The 25138-nt window shown below is 38.6% G+C and overlaps 1 protein-coding gene across 1 annotated transcript in view; it reads left to right on the forward strand.

The window, feature by feature from the left end:
- Positions 1–622: 622 nt before the first annotated feature.
- Positions 623–25138, forward strand: part of USP42 (ubiquitin specific peptidase 42) — a gene marked incomplete at its 5' end in the record, with an annotated part of 37456 nt that continues 12940 nt past the window's right edge. Inside the window, 7 exons of the mRNA XM_079718557.1 lie at positions 623–863; positions 3392–3592; positions 18375–18485; positions 20151–20253; positions 21181–21248; positions 21967–22037; positions 23136–23218. Of these exons, the coding sequence (XP_079574683.1) occupies positions 623–863; positions 3392–3592; positions 18375–18485; positions 20151–20253; positions 21181–21248; positions 21967–22037; positions 23136–23218 (878 nt within the window). The remainder of the gene's footprint in view (positions 864–3391; positions 3593–18374; positions 18486–20150; positions 20254–21180; positions 21249–21966; positions 22038–23135; positions 23219–25138) is intronic.

Raw genomic sequence — 25138 nt, forward strand, 5'->3', positions numbered from 1 at the left:
TGTCAGTAATGCCTTATGGACTTCATTTTAAAAAATCATATATGCGAAATAAATGAGCCTCTTCAAAATGTGTTTCAAAAGTGAGACTTCCTATATTAAAAAAAAGTAATGTATTTCAAACAATGTCATTTTGGACTTTAAGCTTCAAATTAAAGCTAGATTTTCTTTTCATGTAGTTGAGACTTTTCCTTGAGGAATTATATATGAATTGAAAATTGAGCCAAATGTGTTAGTGCATTTCACATTCTAGGTTTAAGCAAGGGAGAGAAAAAATATAGGTACTTGGTGAATGTATAGAGTTGGAAATTGAGGTACCTGATTATGAAACGAAATATCAGATTTTCAGAGGGCATGAAATAGAATGACAAGATCTAATCAAATACTTCATTGAAGATTTTATAATTAAAAATTGTTGGCATGTTCAGATTAGCACAACAGTAAATATCCCAAGGAAATTATTACAAAGTTAAAAAAGTGTTGCTTTTGTATTGGGGTGATTTGTTGGAAAATTAACCTAGCCGTTTTTAATTGTTTTCAAAGATCCAATGGTAGAATAAGTAGATTACTTTTCTTACCTTATGAAACAAATGTATGCTTTTCTCATCTTTTACAGAGGTGAACAATGACCCTAGTTGACAAAGCTTCTGAATCTTCAGACTCATCAACCTGTCAGAACCAGCCTGGCAGTTCTGAGGCAGTCCCACCTGGAGACATGGATGCAGGTTCTGCCAGCTGGGGTGCTGTGTCTTCATTAAATGATGTTTCAAATCACACGCTTTCTTTAGGACCAGTACCTGGTGCTGTAGTTTATTCAAGTTCATCTGTACATGAAAAATCAAAACCATCACCACAAAAGGATCAAGGTACTACTTTCTAAAAGAATCACTACAAGAAACTCCTGTATAAATGCTGTTAGTGGGTTGGTAGTTTCAGAGAGGGGCTTATTTAGCAAGATACACTGCCACCTGAATGGCCAGCAGAGTTACATTATTTGACAGGCTTCATTTTCCTCTGCTGCTTGTTCATGATTAACATATGTATCATATAGCAAGGTAAGATTATTTTTAGTTACTATGAATTTATTTGTAGTTGAATTCCTAATTTTTTGAAGGATAAACTTTGTCTTGGTGAGAATTGAGATGGGCAAGCATTTCATTAACTTGTCAGTTAACTATAGTGCCCTAAGTAAATGTCTACCTTTTAAAAATTTAAAGATTTTTTTTTAAGATTTTTTTTTTTTTTTTGCGGTACGTGGGCCTCTCACTGTTGTGGCCTCTCCCATTGCGGAGCACAGGCTCTGGACGTGCAGGCCCAGCGGCCATGGCTCACGGGCCCAGCCGTTCGGTGGCATGCGGGATCCTCCCAGACTGGGGCACGAACCCGTGTCCCCTGCATCGGCAGGCGGACTCTCAACCACTGCGCCACCAGGGAAGCCCCTAAGATGTTTTTAAAAATGGTTGCCTTTTGACAAATGAGCTCCACCCAACTTTGTTTTTGTTTGTTTAGTTTTTGCCAGTTAGAGTCGTCTGTAGAAATAAAGCTCTTTGAAAGCGAGCAGATCATGTAAATGTTACATTATGTATAAAGCCAGGTTAATGTGGTTTATTTGTTAAAACCCATCCTGATAACTAAGACACTGACACTTTAGTTGGTACTCCTGAGACTTTCGGATTTGGAAGCTTTGAAACCTTAAGAGATTAGTTCCCACTCAGAACGTTGTTTGGTTTAGAATAATTTGGCTCTCATGTTGTTTTGAGTCTTCCTAGTGCGTGTGATATTGTGATGTGGAGGTGGGTGGTACGATTTGCTGAAGGTGTTTTGGGTGAGGGGACATTTACATCACAAATCAAACAACGTAACTGAATGTTATACAGAGAGGTTTAAAGACCTTTATAAGCAGGGCATTCCCACAGGACATCCTCTCACAGACTCCAGCCTCCTGTCACCTTGCTGGGGCTCCTCTCTCTTCCTCAAGATTTAGTTTGTATCACCCCACCTGGCTCTTTTGGGGGCCCTTGTCACGCTCTTTGAACATCCATTTCTCCTTTGCTGATTTTGCTCTCCCTTCTTCAGGAAGCTGAAGCCTGCCTTTTTGCATGCTTCAACACTCAATATTGCTATTAAAATAGAGAACCATCTATTGGGCATCTCAGTCTTTGGTAGTACTGAGGAACTGCCAAACTTTTGAAAACACAGTCTTGCTGTGGATGATTTTTGACCTTTCCTAAATAAATTGTTTTTGAGCCTCACCGGAGTATCATTAGCAATCTGTTTCTAAGTTTTAAAAATAGATAAGAAGGGCCTCCCTGGTGGCGCAGTGGTTGAGAGTCCGCCTGCCGATGCAGGGGATACGGGTTCGTGCCCCGGTCCGGGAGGATCCCATATGCCGCGGAGCGGCTGGGCCCGTGAGCCATGGCCACTGAGCCTGTGCATCCGGAGCCTGTGCTCCGCAACGGGAGAGGCCACAACAGTGAGAGGCCCGCGTACCGCAAAAAAAAAAAAAAAAAAAAAAAAAAGAAAAATTTTTAGACCCTGTAGACTATACTTATGAGTATGTATAGTGATGCCTAACAGCCTGTTTCCCTGCTGGTAAATTTGGGATGACATCACTACCAACCTTTAGAATTGAGAGTATCCGACAGCTAGTGGGGACTGAGTAGGTGAGATGATGGTGAGGATGACGTGCTGGTGGGGGTACAGAATATGAGCATCCGTAGCACATATTACAGGGAATCAACTTTCCTGCACTTTTATTGTGATGTAGTTTATTTATTTTTAAAACTATTTTAATGAAAAATTTTAAGTAGGTGCAGAAGAGAGAATAATTATAATGAAGTCTCACGTGCCCCTCAGCCAGCTTTGATGTTTATCAGCTCCTGGCCAATTATGCCTCCACCCATTTACTCCTCTCCCCACTCCCCATCATTTTAAAGCAAATCCAGGGCTTTATACTCCATCTATAAATAGTTCAGTGTGTATATTTAAAGAATTCATGTCTGAAAATTAAAAGCTTTTTATATTAAAAGTCCAGTCAATGTACAGATTTCCCTGGTAGTTGTATAATTTTTTTTTTTAACAGTTGGCTGTTGAAATCAACCTCCAAACAAGGTCTATGCTTTGCATTTCGTGAATATCTTTTAAGTTTTTTTTAATCTGTTAAATGTTGCTCCCCCCCCACCTTTTTTTGTCCTTGCAATTTGTTTATCAAAGAAACCAAATCATAGAGTTTCCCACATTCTGGGCTCTTTCTTTTAAAATGTCCCTTTCTCCCCTGTATTTCTGGTTAGCTGGTCATAAGAATCTTGATCAGATTCAGGTTTGATGTGTTGCTAGTTACTCAGCTTCGGAAGTATACAAAGCTTTCTTTTTAAATATTTGTTTATTTTCCTAGCCCTAGGTGATGGCATTGCTCCTCCACAAAAAATTCTTTTCCCATCTGAGAAGATTTGTCTTAAGTGGCAGCAAACTCATAGAGTAGGAGCTGGGCTCCAGAATTTGGGCAATACCTGTTTTGCCAACGCAGCGCTGCAGTGTTTAACTTACACACCACCTCTTGCCAACTACATGCTATCACACGAACACTCCAAGACATGTAAGTGTTCTCTATTGTGTTATGTGTGTAGTGTTATGGTATGCTAACCTACTTTCATTTTTTTTCTCTGAAATGAAAGTGAAGATTTAAGCCAAGAATTTGATCATCACTAAGGAGTTGGTTTCTTCTTTTAGAAATCATGGAGGAAGACTCTTAAAGATTTACATTCAGGTTGCATAAAAAACATTTTGCACATAATTTGACCTGTAGAATTATTTAAAAAGAAACATATTTTATCAGCATTTGGCATTTCTGAAGCCCCTGCTGGCTTTCTACACTTGCTAAAAAATGTGACATAAATGTCTACTGCCAACAGCTTGGGACAAGCAGGGCTAAGAATCCCACTTCTCCTGGCATCCATCCTTTGTTGAACGCTTGATTCATTTACAGGCTTTAAGCATTAATGGAGAGGAGCCTCTTGTCACTGGTCCTCACCTCCTGGAAATTCATGCAGGACTTTCCCTTTAGTGTGTGAGAGCTCGGTTTTCAACCCAGAGGGCAGGAAGTTAGTTAACACACGTTATGTCTTTAATTAGGTGAGAGCCAACTCCATGGTCAACTAGTGAAATTCAGAATTTAGAACATACCCGTTTTTTGAGGTCTTGACCTTCTGCATATAGTATTGTACATACTCTTCACCCTTAGAAGTGAAATCTCCCTCTTCTTTGATCTACATTAATGTGTGTGTGTGTATGTTAGGGTGCTAGTCCTTCATTATTAGGGTGAAAAAAAAAGCCCCTTGGTTTATTTTTGCATAGCTCTTTACTTTTTTGGTTTTTTTTTGCGGCTTGTGGGATCTTAGTTCCCCCACCAGGGATTGATTGATTGATTGATTGATTGATTGATTTGGCTGTGCCGGGTCTTCGTTGCAGCACGCGGGATCTTTGATCTTCATTGCGGCGTGCGGGTTCTTTAGTTGTGGCATGTGGGATCTTAAGTTGCAGCATGCGAACTCTTAGTTGCAGCATGCATGTGGGATCTAGTTCCCTGACCCGGGATCAAACGGGGCCCCCTGCATTGGCAGCGTGGAGCCTTAGCCACTGGACCACCAGGGAAGTCCCCCCACCGGGGATTGAACCTGGGCCCTCGGCAGTGAAGGTGCCGCGTCCTAACCACTGGACCACCAGGGAATTCCCGAATAGTTTTTACTTAATGGAGAATTTAGACCCACTCTTTTAAAACTTTATTCCCCCAAAGAGCAAAATAATGGTTTTAAAGAATTTGGAAAGTACAGAAAATTTTAAGGTAACCAAAAGAAAATCACCTAGAATCTCACCATCAAGAGGTGTTTCTTATGCCAGGGCTTCAAATTACAGAAGGAAGATTCTGTTTGCCCTCATTTTCTTCCTTTTTAAGTCCATAATTCATTCCCCACAGACAGCTTTCTTATCACTTTTGCACTTAATGAAAGTAGGATGTGGATGAAAACCCAGCACTGGCACCTGGACAGAGAGAGAGAGGATGGAGACGAAAATGCAGATGCTCGGGATGTCCAGAATTAGGTGTCTTGTCTTTTTTTTTTTTTTTTTTGCAGTACGCAGGCCTCTCACTGCCGTGGCCTCTCACGTTGCGGAGCACAGGCTCCGGACGCACAGGCTCAGTGGCCATGGGTCACGGGCCCAGCTGCTCCGTGGCATGTGGGATCTTCCCGGACCGGGGCACGAACCCGTGTCCCCTGCATTGGCAGGCGGACTCTCAACCACTGCGCCACCAAGGAAGCCCCAAAGGTGCCTTTTATAGGCCATTGGTAGTTTTCTCTTTCTCTCTGTTTTCTCAGCTTTATTGAGGTGTTGTTGATAAACAATAAATTGCACGTTTAAAATACACAATTTGATGCATTTTGACATTTGTGTATACCTGTGAAACGATCACCACAGTCTACATATGGACATATTCATCACCCCTCTAAAGAGTCTCAGTGCTCCTTTGAAATCAGTCCCTCCCACCCTTTCCTGTCCCTCATCCCCTCCACCCCAGGCAACCACTGATATGCTTTCTGTTTGCTACAGATCAGTTTGTATTTTCTAGAATGTCTTATATGTGGAATTACACAGTATATATTTTTATATTGCCTGGCTTCTTTCACTCAGCACAATTATTTCAGCATTATTCCATGTTGTTGCATGTATCAATAGTTATTTTTTATTGCTGAGTAGTATTCCATTGTATGGATAGATGTACGACAGTTTGGTTCTCCATTCACCTATTGATGGACATTTGGGTGATTTCCCATTTTGGGCCATCACAAATTAAGCTACTATGAGGACTTCCCTGGTGGCACAGTGGTTAAGAATCCACCTGCCAATGCAGGGGACACCGGTTCAATCCCTGGTCTGGGAAGATCCCACATGCCATGGAACAGCTAAGCCTGTGCGTCACAACTACTGAGTCTGCGCTCTAGAGTCCATGAGCCACAACTACTGAGCCCACGTGCTGCAACTGCTGAAGCCCGCGTGCCTAGTGCTCCGCAGCAAGAGAAGCCACCACAATGAGAAGCCCGTGCACCGCAACGACGAGTAGCCCCCGCTCGCCGCAACTAGAGAAAGCCTGCACGCAGCAATGGAGACCCAACACAGCCAAAAAACAAAACAAAACAAAACAACAAATTAAGCTACCTTGAAGTCTTTGTAAGGACATGTTTTCATTTCTTGTGGGTAAATATCTAGGAGAGGAATGGCTTGGTCCTATAGTATGTGTGTGCTTCACTTTAAGTTACTTCCAAACTGTCTCCCAAAGGGATTGTGATATTTTACATTCCCACCAGCAGTGAATGAAACTTCCATTTGCTCCCTATCTCCCCTAATACTTGGCGTGGTCAGTCTTTCCAATTTTAGCCACTCTAATAGGTGTGTAGTATGATAGTATGTTACTGTGGTTTTAATTTGCATTTCCGTAATGAATAAGGATGTTGAACATCTCTCCATATGGTTCTTTGCCATCTGTGTGTTTGCTTTGCTCAAGCGCCTGCTCATATCTTTTGCCTGATTTAAAATTGGGTAGTTTTCTTATCATTGAGTTTTGAGAGTTCTTTATGTATTCTGGATAGAAGCCCTTTATCAGATATGTAATTTGCAAATGTTTCCCAATCTGGAGAAAATAGTCTCCTCACACTGTCTTTCAAAGAGCATGTTTTTAGTTTTGAAGAATACTGCTTCATTATTTTTCCATTTTTATCATCTGTGCTTTAGGTGTTGTATTTAAGAAATCTGCCTAACCAGAGGTTGCAAAGATTTTCCCTTTATTTTTTAGCAGTTTTATACTTTTAGTTTTTATATTTAGGTCAGTGATACATTTTGAGTTAATTTTTATTTGTGGTGTGAAGAATGGATTAAAGTTCATGTTTTTCAATATGGATATCCAGTTGTTCCAGCACTATTTGTTCAAAACATAGCCCTTTCTCTACTGAATTATTTTTGTACCTTTGTCAAAAATCAGTTGATCTGGGCTTCCCTGGTGGCGCAGTGGTTGGGGGCCCACCTGCCGAAGCAGGGGACGCAGGTTCGTGCCCCGGTCCGGGAGGCTCCCACGTGCTGCGGAGCGGCTGGGCCTGTGAGCCATGACCGCTGGGCCTGCACGTCCGGAGCCTGTGCTCCGCAACGGGAGAGGCGCAGCAGTGAGAGGCCCACGTGCCGCAAGAAGAAACCTCCCCCCGCAAAAAAAAAAATCAATTGCTCATATACATAGGGATCTATTTCTGGACTCTGTTTTGTTACACTGATCCACTATCTGTCTTGACACCATAACACAGTGCCTTGTTACTATATATTTAAAAGTTTTGAAGTCAGGTAACTTTTCCAACTTTGTTCTCCTTTTTCAAAGTTGTTTTGGCCATTCTTGGTCCTTTGCATTTCCAAATTAATTTTGAAATCAGTTTGTCAATTTCTACAAAAAAGCTTCCTGAGATTTTGATTAGGATTGTGTTGAATCTGTAAATCAGTTTGGAACGAATGACATCCAAACAGTATTGTTTTCTGACCCACAAACTAGGTATTTATTTAGGTTATCTTCAGTTTTTCTTAGCTGTGTTGCATAGTTTTCAGTATACAAGTACAATTTGTACATTTTTTAATCCGATTTATCCCTAAGCATTTCATATTTTTGAAAGCTATTATAAATGGTAATAGTTTTTGAATTTCGATTTTTGATTGTTCATTGCTAGAATATAGAAATGCAGTTGAACTTCGTTTATTGATCTTGTATCCTACAACTTTGCTAAGCTCCTTAATTCTAGTAGTTTTTTTAATACAGTTATTTGATTGATTGCCCTTATTATTTAGAGGCATGTTTTTAGTTGCGAGATGATTGGGGAGTTTTCGGAAATTGTCCTGTTACTACTTTAATTCCATTGTGGTCAGAGAAGATACTTTTATTGTTTGAATCCTTTGAAACTTGAGACTTGTTTTATGCACCAGAACGTGGTCTGGCTTGTTAAATATTCCACGTGTACTTAATAAGGATGTGTATTCTGCTGTGTTGGTTGGAGTTTCTATAAATGCTGATTATGTTTAGTTACTTGATAATGTTGTTGAGGTTGTCTTTTATGTCCTTTTACTGCTTTTCTGTCTACTTGTTCTATCGAATTTTGAGAGAGGTATGTTGAAATAAAATAAATTTTTGAATTTGTTTCTTCATTCTGTTCTATCAGTTTTGCTTCATGTACTGTGAAACTCTGTCACTTAAGGTTATTATGACCTCTTGGTGAGCTGACCTATTTATAACTTATGAAATGACCCTCTTTATCCCAAATAATATGCTTTACTCTGAAATCTGTTTTGTCTGAAATAGAGCCACTCCAGTTTTCTTATTAATGTTAGCATGGTATATCTTTTTCCATCTTTTAACTTCTAACCTATTTGTGTTTATATTTAAAGTGGATTTCTTGTAAACAGCCTATAGTTTGTTCTTGTTTTTTAATCCAGTCTTACAGTCTCTGCCTTTTAAAATATAAATCATTTATATTTAATGAGAGTATTGATATGATTGGTTTTACATTTACCATCTTGCTATTTGTTTTCTAATTGTCCCGTATTCTTTGTTCCCTTTTTCATTGTTTTCTGCCTTCTTTTGGAATGAGTAATTTTATATTTCTTCTCCTTTATTGGCATATTTTCTCTAACTTTGGTTTCTCTTTTTAGTGGTTGCTTTAGGGTTTAGCATACATTTTTAACTTACCATAGCTTACATTGAGATACTATTCCATTTCTTGTGTAGTATAAGGACTTTATGACAATATACTTTCATGGTCTCTCTCTAGACATTTGTGCTATTGTTGTCAAACATTTTATTTTTACTTAATTTGTATCCACATAATATATTGTATTATTTTGCTTTAAATAAAATTTAAAAGTTTTATTTTAAGTAGTTTGTTAAGGTTTCTTTACCAGTCTTTTATATTTACTTACTCTTTTATCATTTCCACTGCTTTTAATGCCTTTGTGTAGATCCAGACATCCATCTGGTATTTTTTCATATGCCCCCACCTCCTCCTTAATCCCTGGCAACTACTAGTTATCACTTCTATTATTTTGTCATTTCAAGAATGTTACATATATTGAATTATATAGTAGGGATTGGCTTTTTCACTCAGCATAAGTCTCTGGATATTCATTCACTTTGTTGTGTATATTAATAATTTGTTCCTTTTTATTGCTGATTAGTATTCCATGGTATGGATGGACCACAGTTTGTTTAACCACTCATCCATTAAAGGACATCTGGGTTGTTTCCAGTTTCTGGATATTATGAATAGAGCTGCTGTAAACATTAGTGTGTAGAGCATGTGTGTGAACACAAGTCTTTATTTCTCTGGAATAAATGCCCAGAACTACAGTTGCTGGGTCATAAGGTAGTTGCATGTTTAGTTTTGTAAGAAACTGCCAAATAGTTTTCCATAGTGGCTGACCAGTTTACATTTCCACCAGCAGTGTATTGAGTTCCAGTTGCTCTGCATTGTTGCCAGCATTTGGTGTTTCACTATTGTTCATTTTAGCCATACGGTAATGATGAGTATAATGATATCTCATTGTAGTTTTAATTTGCATTTCCCTAATGCCTAAAGGTCTTGAACTTCTCTCCATGTGTTTATTTACCATCTGTATATATCCCCTTTGGAAAATATCTCTTTGTGTCTTTTGTTCATTTTCTATTGTGTTCTTTGTTTTTATATTGTTGTTTTGTTCTTTATATATTCTAGATATTAGGTCTTTCGGATGTGTATTTCCAACATTTCCTGCCAGTTTGAAGCTTGTCTTTTCATCCCCTTAACAGGGTCTTTCACAGAGCAAAAGTTTTAAATTTTGGTGAAGTCCGATTTTTCCTTTTATGGATTGTGCTTTTGCTGTCAAGTATAAGATCTCTTTGCATAGCCCTTGATCCTAAAGATTTTCTCCTATTTTTTTTTCCTACAAGTTTTATAGTTTTACATTTAGGTATGTGATCCATTTTACGTTAATTTTTGTATAGCATGAGGTTTAGTTTTTCTGTCTGGATGTCCAGTTGCTCTAGCACCATTTGTTTCAAAGGCTGTCTTTCCTTCATTAATTGCTTTTGCACTTTTGTAAAAAATCACTTGGGTGTATTTGTGTGGGTCTATCTCTGGGTCCCCTATTCTGTTCTGTTAAGGTATGTAACTGTCCCACAACACGGTTGGTCTTTGTTATTGTAGCTATATAATAAATCTTGATATCAGGTAGAGTGAGTCCATCCACGTATTCTTTTTCAAAATTGTTTTTTTCTATTCTGGTTCCTTTGTCTTTCCATATAAATTACAGAATAATCTTGTCTATATGTACAAAAAATATTTTTGGGATTTTGATAGAAATTTTGTTAAACCTGTATCTCAGTTTGGGGAGAATTGATGTCTTTACTATGCTGACATTTCCAGTCTGTGGATGTGGTATGTCTCTGCATTTACTTAGATCTTCTTTACTTTGTTTCATCAGTGTTGTGTAGTTATCAGCATGTTTGTTTTGTGAGATATACACCTAATCCTTTTATTTTTTGAGGAATTATAAGCATCATTATATTTTTAATTTTGGTGTTCACATTTTTATTGCTGGTATATAAAAGTACATTTGATTTTTGTATATTGACCTTACTGACTTCACTTAATATTTCTAGGCTTTTTTTTTCTTTTGGGAGCCCTTGTATTTTTCTACGTAGAGAATCATGTCATATGCAGATAGGGACATTTTTACTTACTCCTTACTGATGTGTATCCTTTATTCCCTTTTCTTGCCTTATTTCACTGGCTAGAACTTCTAGCAATATGTTGAATAAGAGTGATCAGAGCTGCCATCCTTGCCTCATTTCTGATCTTAGGGGAAAAGCATTCAGTTTGATGTTAGCTGTAGGTTTTTGGTATATCCTTTTTATCAAGTCAAGGGAGTTCCCCTCTATTTCTTTCTTTTTTTTTTTTCCTCTTGTTTTTCTGTTTTACTGATTCCCGCTTTTTATCTTGAATGAGTGTTGATTTTTGTCAGTAGGTTTTTCTGTGTCAAATTGATATGATCATGTGAATTTCTTCTTCAGCTTAATATAGTGGATTATACTGGTAGATTTTCCAATACTGAGTCATCTTTGTATCTCTGGAATAAACTCCGTTTGGTCATGATGTTTATTTTTATATTTTGCTGAATTTTTGTTAAGGATTTTTACATGTGTTCATGAGATATGTCGGTCTGTAATCTTCTGTTTTTGTACCACCTTTGTTTGGTTTTGCTATCAGGGTAATACTAGCTTTATAAAATGAATTTGGGATATGTTAACTCCTGTTTTTCGGAAGAGGTTGTGTAGAATTGATGTAAATTCTTATTTAGTGTAGAATCCATCAGTGAAACTATCTTGGCCTGGAGATTTCTTTTCTGGGAGTTTTAAAATTGAAAATTTAATTCCCTTAATAAGTATAGCACTATTCCAATTATTTTATATTGGGTGGGTTGTAGTAGTTCACTTCTTTTGAGGAATTGGTCCATTTTTCCAAAGTTGTCAAATTTATGTGTGTGAAGTTATTTATAGTATTCCCTTGTTATCCTTTTGATGTCTGCAGGGTTGATATCCTTGTTTTTGCTTCTGATATTGGTATTACTGTAAATTTCCCTTTCAACACTGCTTTAGCTGTGTCCCAAAACTTTTTTTAAATTAATTAATTTAGTTATTTATTTATGGCTGTGTTGGTTCTTCGTTGCTGCACACAGGCTTTCTCTAGTTGTGGTGAGTGGGGGCTACTCTTTGTTGTCGTGTGTGGACTTCTCATTGCAGTGGCTTGTGTTTTTTGCAGATCACAGGCTCTAGGCACATGGGCTTCAGTAGTTGTAGCATGCAGGCTCAGTAGTTGTGGCTCGTGGGCTCTAGAGCGCAAGCTCAGTAGTTGTGGCACACAGGCTTAGTTGTTCCACAGCATGTGGGATCTTCCCAGACCAGGGCTCAAACCCATGTCCCCTGCATTGGCAGGCGGAGTCTTAACTGCTGCACCACCAGGGAAGTCCCTGTGTCTCCAAACTTTTGATATATTGTCTTTTTATTTTCATTCAGTTCAGTATATTTTTTAGTTTCCCTTGAGACTTACCCTTTGACCCATGGGTTATTTAGAAGTGTGTTACTTAGTTTCCAGGTATTTATAGACTTTCTTGTTATCTCTCTCTCACTGATTTCTGGTGTTTTCCATTGTGGTCAGAGAACACACTTATTATGATTTCAGTTGTCTTATTTTTTGAGGTTTGTTTGTGGCCCAGGATATAGTCTATTTTGGTATATGTGCTGTGAGCACTTGAAACAAATGTGTTGTTGGGTGGAGTGTTCTATAAATGTTGATCAGATCTCATTGGCTGTTGGTGTTGTTGACTTCTTCTGTATCCTTGCTGATTTTCTGTTTAATTGTTCAATCAATTGTTGACAGAAGGATGTTGAGGTTTCCAGCTCTAGTTGTGGATTTCTCTATGTCTGTTTTCAGTCCTATCAGAGTTCAATTCATGTATTTTGCAGCTTTGTTGTTTGGTACAAACACATTTGAGATTGCTTTGTCTTTTTGATGGACTGATCCTTTATATAATCTCACTTTCTCTGGTAGTTTTCTTTGCTCTGAAGTCTACTTTATCTGCTACTAATATAACCATTCCTGCTTTCTTTGGGTTAATGTTTGCATGACATATGTTTTTCCATCATTTTTCTTTCAGCCTGCTTGTATCATTACATTTGAAGTGAGTTTCTTATAGGCAGCATATAGTTGAATCATGTTTTTAAAGCTGCTTTGTTAATTTAAGTCTTTTAATTGGTGTAATGTTTATTGATATTTAAGGTGGTTGTTGATATATTAGGACTTAAGTTTGTCATTTTGTTTTTGTTTTCTGTTCTGTTTTTCATTTCTGTTTTCTTATCTCTGCCTTCCTGTGGGTTATTTGAATATTTAAAAATTTGTTTTTTTTAATGTTTTTGAGTGTATCTCTTTATACAGTGTTCTTAGAGGTTGCTCTAGGTTTGCATTATTTATACATAACTTTTCACAGTCTACTGATGTTGTTATTTTACCAATTCAAGGGAAGTGTAGAAACTTTCCCTTCTATCTCCTTTACTCTTCCCTAGTTATCATGTAATTAAATATTTCCTCACATACATTTGGAACCACATCAGACAGTGTTATGATTTTTATTTCAACTTTCACATAATTTAGAAAACTCAAGAGAAGGAAAGCCTATTGTATTTGTCTGTATTTTTGATTACCATGTTTTCTTCTTCCTTCTTGATGTTCCAGGGTTCCTTTTTTAAAAAAATTACTTCCTTTTTGTTTAGAGAACTTCCTTAAGTCATTCTTTTAGGGTAAGTCTACTGGCAACAAATTCTCCTTGTTTTGCTGCATCTGAGAATGTCTTAATTTCACCTTGATTCCTGAAGGACATTTTCACTGGGTATAGGATTCCAGGTTGACAGTCCTTTTCTTTCAGCAGTTGAAAATTATTCTGCTACTTCCTTTGTCTTCCATAGTTTTTGATGTGAAATCCACTGCCATTCAAATAGTTTTTCTCTTATAGGTAAGGTGTTGTTTTTTTTTTCCACTGCTTCCAAGATTTTTTCGATGTCTTTAGTTTTCATAAGTTTAATTATGATGTGTCTTGGCATAAATATCTTTGTTCTTTTTCCTGTTTGATGTTTGCTGTGCTTCCTGAATCTATAGAATCATATCTTTTGCCAAATTTGGGAAAATTTCAGCCTTCATTTCTTATAATACTTTCAACCCAGCCTTCTCTCTCCTCTCCTTCTGGGATTCTGATAGCATGTGTTAGATATTTTGTTAAAGTCCTAAAGGTCCCTGAGGCTCTGTTCATTTTTCTTTCCCAGTCTGTTCTTTCTGTATTGTTCAGAGTAGGTAATTTCTGTTGTTCTGTGTTCATGTTTATTGATTCTTTCCTCTGTCAGTTCCATTCTTCTACTTAGCTTATCCACTGAGCTGCTTACTTCAGTTACTGTGTTTTTCATTTCTAAAATTTCCATTTGGTTCTTTATATCTTCTATTTGTTGAGTTTTTCTATATTGTTTTATTTGTTTCTAGTATGTTCGTAACTACCTGTTGAGGCATTTTTATCATGGCTGCTTTAAAATTTCTGTTAGGTAATTCTAACATATCTCCTATCTTAGTGTTGGCATCTATTCATTCATTGTCTTTTTTCACTGAGTGAGAAATTCTTGGTTCTTAGTATGATGAGTGATGTTCAGTTGAAACCTGGACATTTTTGTGTTATGTTATAAGGTATTGGATCTTATCTAATATGTGTTTTAGCTGGCTTTCTCTGACACCATTCTGGCAAAGGAAGAAATATGAGGTGGAGATAGAAGTCCACGTTCCCCATGCAGTCTGTTGACACCCAGGGTGGGGTTTGGGGCTCCATGTTCTTCCTGGGTGGGGGTAGGAGTTTCTTCTCCCCACATGATGTCCACTGACACAGCAGTGGCTTTTTACCACTGGGTGATAGTGAAAGTCCTGATTCTGACGCTACCCACTGGGGAGTTCGAGGGTTGCTTCTTTCTTTCTTTTCTCTTTCTTTCTTCCTTTCTTTCTTTTTCTTGCTCTCTCTCTCTCGAGGTATAATTGATTTACAGTATGATATGTTACAGGTGTACAGTATAGTGATTCACAATTTTTAAAGGTTATGCTCCATTTATGATTATTATAAAATACTGGCTATATTCCCTGTGTTGTATACTATATCCTTGTAGCTTATTTTATACATAATAGTTTGTACTTCTTAATCCCCTACTCCTATCATGCCCCTCCCCCTTCTCTATCCCCACTGATAACCACCAACTTGTTCTCTGCATCTGTTACTTTTTTGTTATATTCACTAGTTTGTTGTATTTTTTAGATTTCACGTGTAAGTGTTATCATACAGCATTTGTCTTTCTCTGTTTGATTTATTTAACTTAACATAATAAGGAGGGATGCTTCTTTATTACTGGGTTTGTGGGTGGAAATCCAGGCTCTTCATTTGATCTTCACTGACATTGTGGGACGGGGGTGTGGTTTGTTATCACTCAGCATGGATGAAAGTTCCCATTCCTAATTTACCTTTTCTAACACTACCCCAGTGGGTAGGTTGGGATGTAAGTGGAAGACTAGGCTCCTCACTTGGCCATGGGTAGGTGTGGCACCACAGTTTTTCTGTGTGTTTGACTAGGGTAAAGCAGTTTTTGTAAGTTTTCTGCCTTGCTAGGCTGCCCCTTTCCTGGTCCTTTGGCTAGAGATAGCAGGCTTTCATTGTGGCTTTGTTCCCTCCATTTGTTGGTGTTTCTAGGTCGGTGGCTTCTTCAGCTCCAAGTCCTGGAATATATGAAGCAGAAAGAAATCCCAGGGAACTCATTGCCATGTCATTCCTTGGGTTCTGAAATTGCTAGCTTGTCTTTCACAGCTTATGTTTGCTTCATATACAATGTCCAGGATTTTTTGTTGTACTTAGTGGGAGGAGTAGGGAAAAGTAGCACTAATCCATCTTCCAAGAAGTGGAAGGTCTCGTCTTTGGTTTTGAAAGATGTTTTCATGGGGTATGGAATTCTCTGTTGACAGTTTTCTTTTAATACTTGACAGATGTTACTCCACTGTCTTCTGTCTTGCATTGTTTCTGACAAGAAGTCTGTTGTCAGTTTTACCTTTGTTCCTATATACATAATGTTTTATTTCTAACTGCTTTAAAATTTTTCTTTTTATCACTGTTTTAAGTAGTCTTTTGTTTGGGGTTTGTTGAGGTTGTTAGATCTGTAAATTTACTGTTTCAGATTTGTATAACTTTCAGTCATTTAAAAAAACTTCTATTGTTATAATTAACATAAAGTTAATTTCCTTAGTGTACAGTCCTATTAATTTTTGGGGGGTCAGTTTTACGAATTTTAATACAGGTATAGGTTCATATAAACCACCACCTCAGTCAGAATACTGTTTCGTCACTCTAAAAAAACTTCCTTGTGCTATCCCTTTGTATACAATCATTATTTCTTAAAATATTTGTTCTGTCTTTTCACCTTCAGACTCCAATTACATGTACATTAGGGACAACTGGACGTAGTCCCACAGGTCACTGATATGCTTAATTTTTGTTGTTATTTTGAGAGGTTTTTTTTTTTTTTTTTAGGTTTGTGTGTGTGTGTTTCATTACAGATAACTTCTGTTGCTAAGTCTTCAAGTTCACTAATCTTTTCTTTTGTTTCTAATCTGTTATTAATTTCACCTGGTGTGTTTTTCATCTCAGAGATTCTACTTTTCCGCTTGGCTCTATTTCCATATCTCTCCTTAACATGCTCTTTTTTCTACCTCGAGCATAGAAATTATATATATATTAAAAAAATGTCTTTTTTAATGTCCTTATTTTTGAGTCTTATATCTGTGTTATTTTCAGGTCTGTTTCTGTTTATTTGCTCCTTGTTATTGGTCATTTCTGATCTTTCTGTGCCTCATCTTTGAGTATATAACTCAGTTGTACTCTTCAATTAGAATTTTATGTTGTTGCGTGCTGGATTTTCTTTTTACTCCTATAAATATTTTTGAGCTTTATTCTGGGGCACAGTTATGTTAATGGGAAATAGTCTAGAACTTTCCCGGTGGTGCAGTGGTTAAGAATCCACCTGCCAATGCAGGGGACATGGGTTTGAACCCTGGCCCAGGAAGATCCCACATGCCACAGAACAACTAATCCTGTGCGCCACAACTACTGGGCCTGCGCTCTAGAGCCCGCGAGCCACAACTACTGAGCCCACATGCTGCAACTACTGAAGCCCGCGTTCCTAGAGCTTGTGCTCCGCAACAAGAGAAGCCACCGCAATGAGAAGCCCGTGCACTGCAAAAAAGAGCAGTCCCCACTCGCCGCAACTAGAGAAAGCCCACGCGCAGTAACGAAGACTCAATGCAGCCTAATAAATAAATACATTTTTTTTTTTTTAAAAAAAATGAGGGCTTCCCTGGTGGCGCAGTGGTTAAGAATCTGCCTGCCAATGCAGGGGACACGGGTTCAAGCCCTGGTCTGGGAAGATCCCACATGCTGCGGAGCAACTAAGCCCATGATCCACAGCTACTGAGCCTGCGCTCTAGAGCCTGTGAGCCACAACTACTGAAACCCACACATCTGGAGCCCATGCTCTGCAACAAGAGAAGCCACCGCAATGAGAAGCCTGTACACTGCAATGAAGAGTAGCCCCTGTTCGCCACAACTAGTGAAAGCCCGTGTGCAGCAACAAACACCCGACATGGCCAAAAATAAGTAAAAATAAAATAAATAAATAAAATTTTAAAAAAGGAAATAGTCTGGACCTTTTGAGGCTTTTAAAGCTTTGTTAGGCAGGTCTGAGCAGCCTTTAGTTTTAGGCAGTTTCTTGACTTCGGTGTAATTGACATTTAGGACCAGGTAATTCTTTATTGTAGGGGCTGTCCTGTGTTTATTGTAGGATGTTGAGCAGCATTTGTGGGCTCTACCCACAAGATGGCAGGAGCACCATTTAGTCATGAGCTAAGAGTGGTTTTCATTTTTTTTAAAAGTTGTTAAAAAAAATGCAACAGAGACCACTGTATGTGGCCAAGAAAGTCAGAATACTTACAGAGATTTTGAACCCCTTGTACAGGAGACATTCCTTTACTGTTTGAGACAAATGGTAGTATAAGAAAAAAAATTCTTATTTTTTCAGTATAGACAATAGTTAAGAGCACCGGCTTTGAAATTAGAAGGGTATGATTTGAGTCCAATTATGTGTCTGCCCCTTAATAACTATTTGACTTTGGGCAAATTTTTAACTCTCTGAGCCTTATTTTCCTTTCTTGTAAAGTAGAGCCAGTATATACTTATCACTTAGGTTTGTTGGAGAATTAAACGAAAATGAATAAAAGTATATAGCTCAATACATGACACATAGTAACTGTTATTCTTTTTTTTTTTTAATATTTATTTATTTGGTTGCACTGGGTCTTAGTTGCAGCTTGCCAGCTCCTTAGTTGCAGCTTGAACGCTCTTTAGTTGAGGATCGAGGGCTCCTTAGTTGCGGCCAGCAGGCTCCTTAGTTGTGGCATGCGAACTCTTAGTTGTGGCATGCAAACTCTTAGTTGCGGCATGCAGGTGGGATCTAGTTCCCTGACCAGGGATCAAACCCAGGCCCCCCGTATTGGGAGTGTGGAGTCTTAACCACTGCGCTACCAGGGAAGTCCTGTAACTGTTATTCTTATTTCAGGAGTGTGCCCGTTATTTATAATACCCCTTGATGTATATATAGAATCATATTTTGCTAATTTGGAGGATTATCATCTGTTATCTTTCAGGTCATGCAGAAGGATTTTGTATGATGTGTACAATGCAAGCTCATATTACCCAGGCGCTCAGTAATCCTGGGGATGTTATTAAACCGATGTTTGTCATTAATGAGATGCGGCGTAAGTATCCTCTATAGTAGTTTATATTAGTATTTGTTAGCTAATTGGTCTTAATGGTCTAACTGGTAAATGATGAGCTCCTTGTGTATTACAACAAACAGTTTATTGTATATGTATATGTATTTAATGAATAACAGGTTTTTAGTAATCTATTTACTATATAAACACATTTTGAAACCTAAAGTAAAAGATGACAATATAGTAAAGAAGGTGGTATTCAGTTTAATATATAAACACATTAAAAATTTAAAAAAATTCAATTTATTAATAAAATCATTGATAAGTTTTACAGTGTTTTTCTCAGTTATTTGGATTTCTATGCTAATACTAACTCTAATATTGCCCCACAGGTTTCTTTAGTTTTCAATTAGTTTTAATTCAGTGAATGAGTATTACACTATACATAGCTGATGGGAATTATCAAAATAAAGTTAATTATTCTTTTAAAGAAAATTTTATACTCATAACTTAGCAAATTTGTGGATAGATTTCAGTTTTTCTATACAATTTTTAAATGACTTTAAAATTTCCTCTTGAATTGTAATGATCCTGATAGGTCGCATGAAATATTTTTATGTATGTACTTTCTGTATGTTTTTTGCAATAAGCTTTTACATCATCTTAATTAGCTGAGCTGGAATAAAAAATGCTTGCAAATAAAACAAAAACCTAACTCTTAATCTGGTATCTAGCTGGGTAATTATAGGGGTGGATAATTACACAGTGACAATTTATAATCTTTTTGCCTAAAAAGCTGCTGAAGATAAAGAGGTATTATATTGGCCCTTGGTACTATTAACAGGCCAGATTAGACAATGCAAAAATTTTTTAAACATTGTAGGATCCTGGCACAATTTTAGCCAGGGGTGATTTTGTTTGTTTAATTACGTGTATATATTACACACACACACACACACACACACACACACATATGGCAGGCATGTCTAATATTTTTAAACTTAGTCTTTAAGAGAATGTCACTGTGTGTATATACATACATCCATGAACATACACCGCCTGCTAACTCCAAACATATATGGTTGAATAATGAAATTGTCATTTTTGTAGGTCAGAACTGGTAGAATATTGGCAATTTCATATGATTCAAGTTAATATATATTTATATATATTCATACACATTAAAATTCTATGTATATTGTTTATACTTTTGTGTTGTTTTTCATTATTATGTAATTTTGTCTTGCGGCTGTTTAGTCAATTAGAAATAGGACCAAGATGATACTCAGTGGAGAATATAGTATGTTCTCTAGGTTATTGGGATAGAATTTAGATAGGTTCACACGTTTATGTTTTACATGGATTCTCTCAGGGAGATCTAGGGCCAGATTTAAGATGTGTGCACTGACATAACATTTGGGACAAAATTTTGAAACAGTGAAGCCAAAGTTGAATTTACTCAGGTATCATTTTATTGCTGAAGACATAGAGTCTCTGGGCTCTCAGAAACTCTAGCCCATGTGGACTTTTAATGGTCTAAAGGGCCTGTCCTAGCTGTTCTCAGGGGAGCTTATTAATGCTGTTTCCTCATAAAATAATTATCGGGTATTTTCTAACCAACGTATTGACATAAGATGTAACTTTGGGGGGAGTACAGCCTGGCCTGTCACGTGATGATAAAGCTTTGTCTTTACTCGAACTTTATAGGCATAGCTAGGCACTTCCGCTTTGGAAGCCAAGAAGATGCCCATGAATTCCTTCAGCACACTGTTGATGCTATGCAAAAAGCATGCTTGAATGGCAGCAACAAGTGAGTACAACACAGCATCGGTCAACCCCCATTCCCACCCCCTGCCCACCTCACTGGCTCACCAGAACTCAGTCTAGCCTTTTACGATGGGTGTGCAGAGCTCTCTTTTGGCCTTAACTTTTGACTTTGCGCTGCCTCTTCCTCAGGTGATTGGCATTATTTTCAAATGGTTGAAATTTTAAAAGGTGTGCTTACTATAATAATTTGGATTTAATTACAGATGTCAGGACATGAATATTGGTCTTGACATTATTTAATTTCTGAGTATCATCATCCCTCTGCAGGTCAAAACTAACCAGTTCTCCTTTCTTGTGTGCCAACGTTTTCTGAGTTGATGTCTAGGCTTTGAAATCTGTATTTGTTCCCTGTGTCTTTCTCACTCTGGTCAGTTACCAGTTTCTGCAGTTTCTTCTTTAAAATCTAAATGTGGGCTCAAGAGGAAGATTGGAGAAACAATTAGATAACAAGTCCTAACCCACTTGCTATTGCCTCAACACACCCAGCAAGTCTCCCATTCCCTTCCCACTGCCACCAGCACTGCCTTGGCCAGGCTTTCCTTGTCTGGATGACAGTAGGCTGCAGAACAGGGGGAAATGCTCTATGTTCCCTGCCTTCACTGGCAAGTCCTCACACTCGGTGTCACAGTCCTGCTTTAGGGTGACTTCCTCTTACTACTTGCTTCAGGGCCAGATTCCTGACTTAATTTTGAAGTCCCTTCTTAATACCATGCTACCTCTTTTCCTGCCTCACCCCAAACCCTCACTGTGTTCTGATGAGGCAAGGCTATTCTCTGGCTGTCACACATACTGTGCAGCTCTGCTGTTTGAATTCTCATTCTTTTATAGATGTACATGCTTTTAAAATCTGGTTATAGCCTCTGTCATTTTTGTAGAACTCTTCTCTCATTTTACTGTTTGACTTTTTCAGATTAGACAGACACACCCAGGCTACCACACTGGTTTGTCAGATATTTGGAGGATACCTAAGATCTAGAGGTAAACTCTGTTTAAAGTTTGATAAGTGTGATACAGTATGTGGTTTAAAAAATGCAAAGGATAGGTAACGGTTAATAATGGCAAGTGTATCTCCCTTCCAGCCCAGACTCCCATCCCCCATCCTCAAAGGCAGCCCCTGTCCAGTTTGTGGTTATCCTTCCAATAGTTTCCTGTGCATGAGCAGACTGGCTTCTTTTCACATTGGAAACCTTTTTACATTTCAGCACATATAGGTCTAACAGAGTCTTTCACAGTCGCAGCAGTATTCCATTTATTTTAGTTCCCTATCAGGGAATTTTTAGATTGTTTCTAATTTTTGTTGTTGTTACCATCAGTGCTTCATTGAACGTCCTTGTATACACATGCCTTTACGTCCATGTAAAAGTGTACATACACAGGATAATTTGTTAGAATCTCCTTATCAAAGGGTGTGTTTATTTTAAACTTCGACTCTGCCATGTCACTCTTCCAAGAGCTGATGCCAGTTTACACTCCAGCCAGCGGTGAACATGCATCACATTTGTGCCTCTCACTGTGTAGTAGTAAAATTGTTTGCCCAATGTGATAGAAGAAAAAAGTACCTTGTGTTTTTTATTTTGTGATAGTATTTATATGTTCTGTCATTTCAGTAGTTGGTATTGCCATACTGATTATACTTTACTATACTTATACTATACTGATTATACTGATTATCCTTTGCATTTTCTTTTTATTTCAGTCAAATGTTTAAATTGCAAAGGTGTGTCAGATACTTTTGATCCATATCTCGATATAACATTGGAGATAAAGGTAAGTTTGATAGTTGTTGTGGTGGTGAAGTTAAAAAAAGTCAGTCATACTTTATGTATTTATAGTTCACTTATAATTTAGACTACACTTGTTAGAGAATATAAATTGAAAAATTTAATATGCTAGGACTTTATTTAGAGGAGATTATTTAAGCTTTGTATTAGGCATCATAAAAAACTTAAAACGTTTAATAATTTTATTACCCTTTGACTTAATCTTAATAAAACCAGATTCTGATGCCTATATTAGCCAAATTTAGGTGGTTGTTATTCTTTAGATACTGTTTTGCTTCTTGCATTTTCTAAACTCCTATTTTTTTGTTGTCTTAAGCTTTTGTTTTTCTGATTACAAGTGTAATACATACTAATGATAAAAATGAGAAACATTGGGCTTCCCTGGTGGCGCAGTGGTTGAGAGTCCGCCTGCCGATGCAGGGGACGCGGGTTCGTGCCCCAGTCCGGGAGGATCCCACATGCCGCGGAGCGGCTGGGCCTGTGAGCCATGGCCGCTGAGCCTGCGCGTCCGGAGCCTGTGCTCCGCAATGGGAGAGGCCACAACGGTGAGAGGCCCGCATACCGCAAAAAAACCCCAAAAAAACAAAAAAAAAAACATTGCAGAGACGCGTGGGATCCTGTCCCTCAGGATGTACTCTTGTTAACAGTTTGATATAAACTGCTTCCAGAGTATTCGTTTACTGTTTATAAAAATGAGTTTATACCTTCAGTCTGTTTGGCCACTTCCTATCTTCATTGCATTTTGCTTGGGCCTTCTGTGTGTTGTGCTTCAGCCAATTTACATGCCTGATTCCTTGCTGGTAGATACTTCATTTGTTTCCAGTTTTATACTATTTTAAATAATGCTGCAGCAAGCAGCCTCTTCACATATTTTTGCTGACTTTAATCTGCTCTTTTTTTTAATGGGAGGGGAAATAGCTTGGTGTGTACATGTATTAATATAAAACTGAACATCATAATGAAAGAAGATTTTCTTTTTACATAAAAATTCACATTTGCTTTTATACTTTCGAGTCGTCTTTTTTCTTTTTCCTAACAAGCGGCAATGAGTGGTAATGTGGTGTTGGTGCTGCTCTGTTCCCAGGCTGCTCAGAGCGTTAACAAGGCATTGGAGCAGTTTGTGAAGCCGGAACAGCTCGATGGAGAAAACTCGTACAAGTGCAGCAAGTATGATGGGTGATGCTGGAGGCCGCATGGGGGGTGGGGAGGCTTGGTTTGAAAGGGTTCGGTGTGTCTGCGTAACCCAGGGCTAGATTCCCGTTACCGTCAGGGAAGACTCTGGGTCTCTCTTCCCCAGGGGCCAGGGCACGCTGTGTCTCCATGTTTACACTCTTCAGAGAAGTGCACTGAAGAATGGGAGATGGGGCCTCGCTCCTGGGGAGGTGGGTGGGAATGGAGAGGTAAGGAGGTAAGGTCATCCACTCACCACAGGCTAGCGCTGCTGCGTGTGAAGCTTGGCCGTGGCGGCGTGTGTGTCGAGCAGCACTTACATGGACTCCCCTGTGTGAAAGGGTTGGGGTGGGTGGGGAGTGACTTTCTCCCAGAGCAGTTCAGGGTCTCTTAACTGCTGGCTGTCTCCCAGGATTAGGGGCAGTATCTGCTAGAAACCTCGAATTTAAGTTATTCTTTAATGTTTCCCCATCGAGTCAAGAGAGCCTATTTTTTTTTAAAGGGGGGCAGTGTCTTTCTTCCTTCCTTCCTTCCTTCCTTCCTCCCTCCCTCCCTTCCTTCCTCCCTCCCTCCCTTCCTTCCTCCCTTCTTTCTTTCCTTCTTTCTTTCCTCCCTTCCTCCCTTGTTTTCCTTCTTTCTTTCTTTCAAGATTTATTCATTATTTATTTATTTAATTTATTTTTGGCTGTGTTGGGTCTTAGTTGTGGCATGCAGGATCTTTCATTGCGGCTCACAGGCTTCTCTCTAGTTGTGGCGTGTGGGTTTTCTCTAGCTGTGGCACACAGGCTGCAGGGCACGTGGGCTCCGTAGTTGTGGCGTGCAGGTTCCAGAGTGTATGGACTCTGTAGTTTGTGGCACGCGGGCTTTCTAGTTGAGACGTGCGAGCTCAGTAGTTGTGGCGCACGGGCCTAGTTGCCCTGCGGCATGTGGGATCTTAGTTCCCTGGCCAGGGATCGAACCCGCGTCCCCTGCATTGTAAGGCGGATTCTTTACCACTGGACCACCAGGGAAGTCCCAAGAGAGCCTATTTTAAGAAAGCCCTGTTTCATATGTTTTAAGTAGATTTTCATTTTAAGTCAGGTAATACAGCTAAGCGTTGTTATTGAATATAGGCAGACTTCAGGGATATCGCGGGTTTGGTTCCAGACCACCACAATAAAGCAAATCTTACAATAAAGTGAATCACATGAATTTTTTCGTTTCCCAGTGCATAGAAAAGTGATGTCTATGCTGTACTGTAGTCTAAGTGTGCAATAACATTATGTCTAAAAAACAATGTACAGACCTTCACTTAAAAATACTGTTAAAATATGCCAAAATAACTAGAATAGGAACATCAAAGATCACTGATCAGGCTTCCCTGGTGGCGCAGTGGTTGAGAGTCCACCTGCCGATGCAGGGGACATGGGTTCGTGCCCCGGTCCGGGAAGATCCCACATGCCGCGGAGCAGCTGGGCCCGTGAGCCATGGCTGCTGAGCCTGCGTGTCCGGAGCCTGTGCTCCGCAACGGGAGAGGCCACAACAGTGAGAGGCCCGTGTACCGCAAAAAAAAAAAAAAAAAAAAAAAAAAAATCACTGATCACAGGTCACCATAACAAATATAATAATAATGAAAAAGCTTGAAATATTTCGAGAATTACCGAAATGTGACACAGGGACACGAAGGAAGCAAATGCTTTTGGAAAACGGTGCCAGTAGACTTGCTCCATGCAGGGTTGCCACTGACCTTCAATTTGTGAAAAATGGAATATCTGCAAAGGGTAATAACATGAGGTGTGCCTGGGTTCATTTTGTGGGGGGGGGAGAAGGCTCCCTTTCCTCCCAAGACCATAGGGATTTCTCCTTTGTTTTAAACTTCAAGGACATTTCTAGTCTTTACTTTCTTCCTTTTGTATCTGGGCTTAGTTTTCACAGTAT

This window comes from Hyperoodon ampullatus, assembly GCF_949752795.1.
Source record: "Hyperoodon ampullatus genome assembly, chromosome: 14".
Classification (NCBI taxonomy): domain Eukaryota; kingdom Metazoa; phylum Chordata; class Mammalia; order Artiodactyla; family Ziphiidae; genus Hyperoodon; species Hyperoodon ampullatus.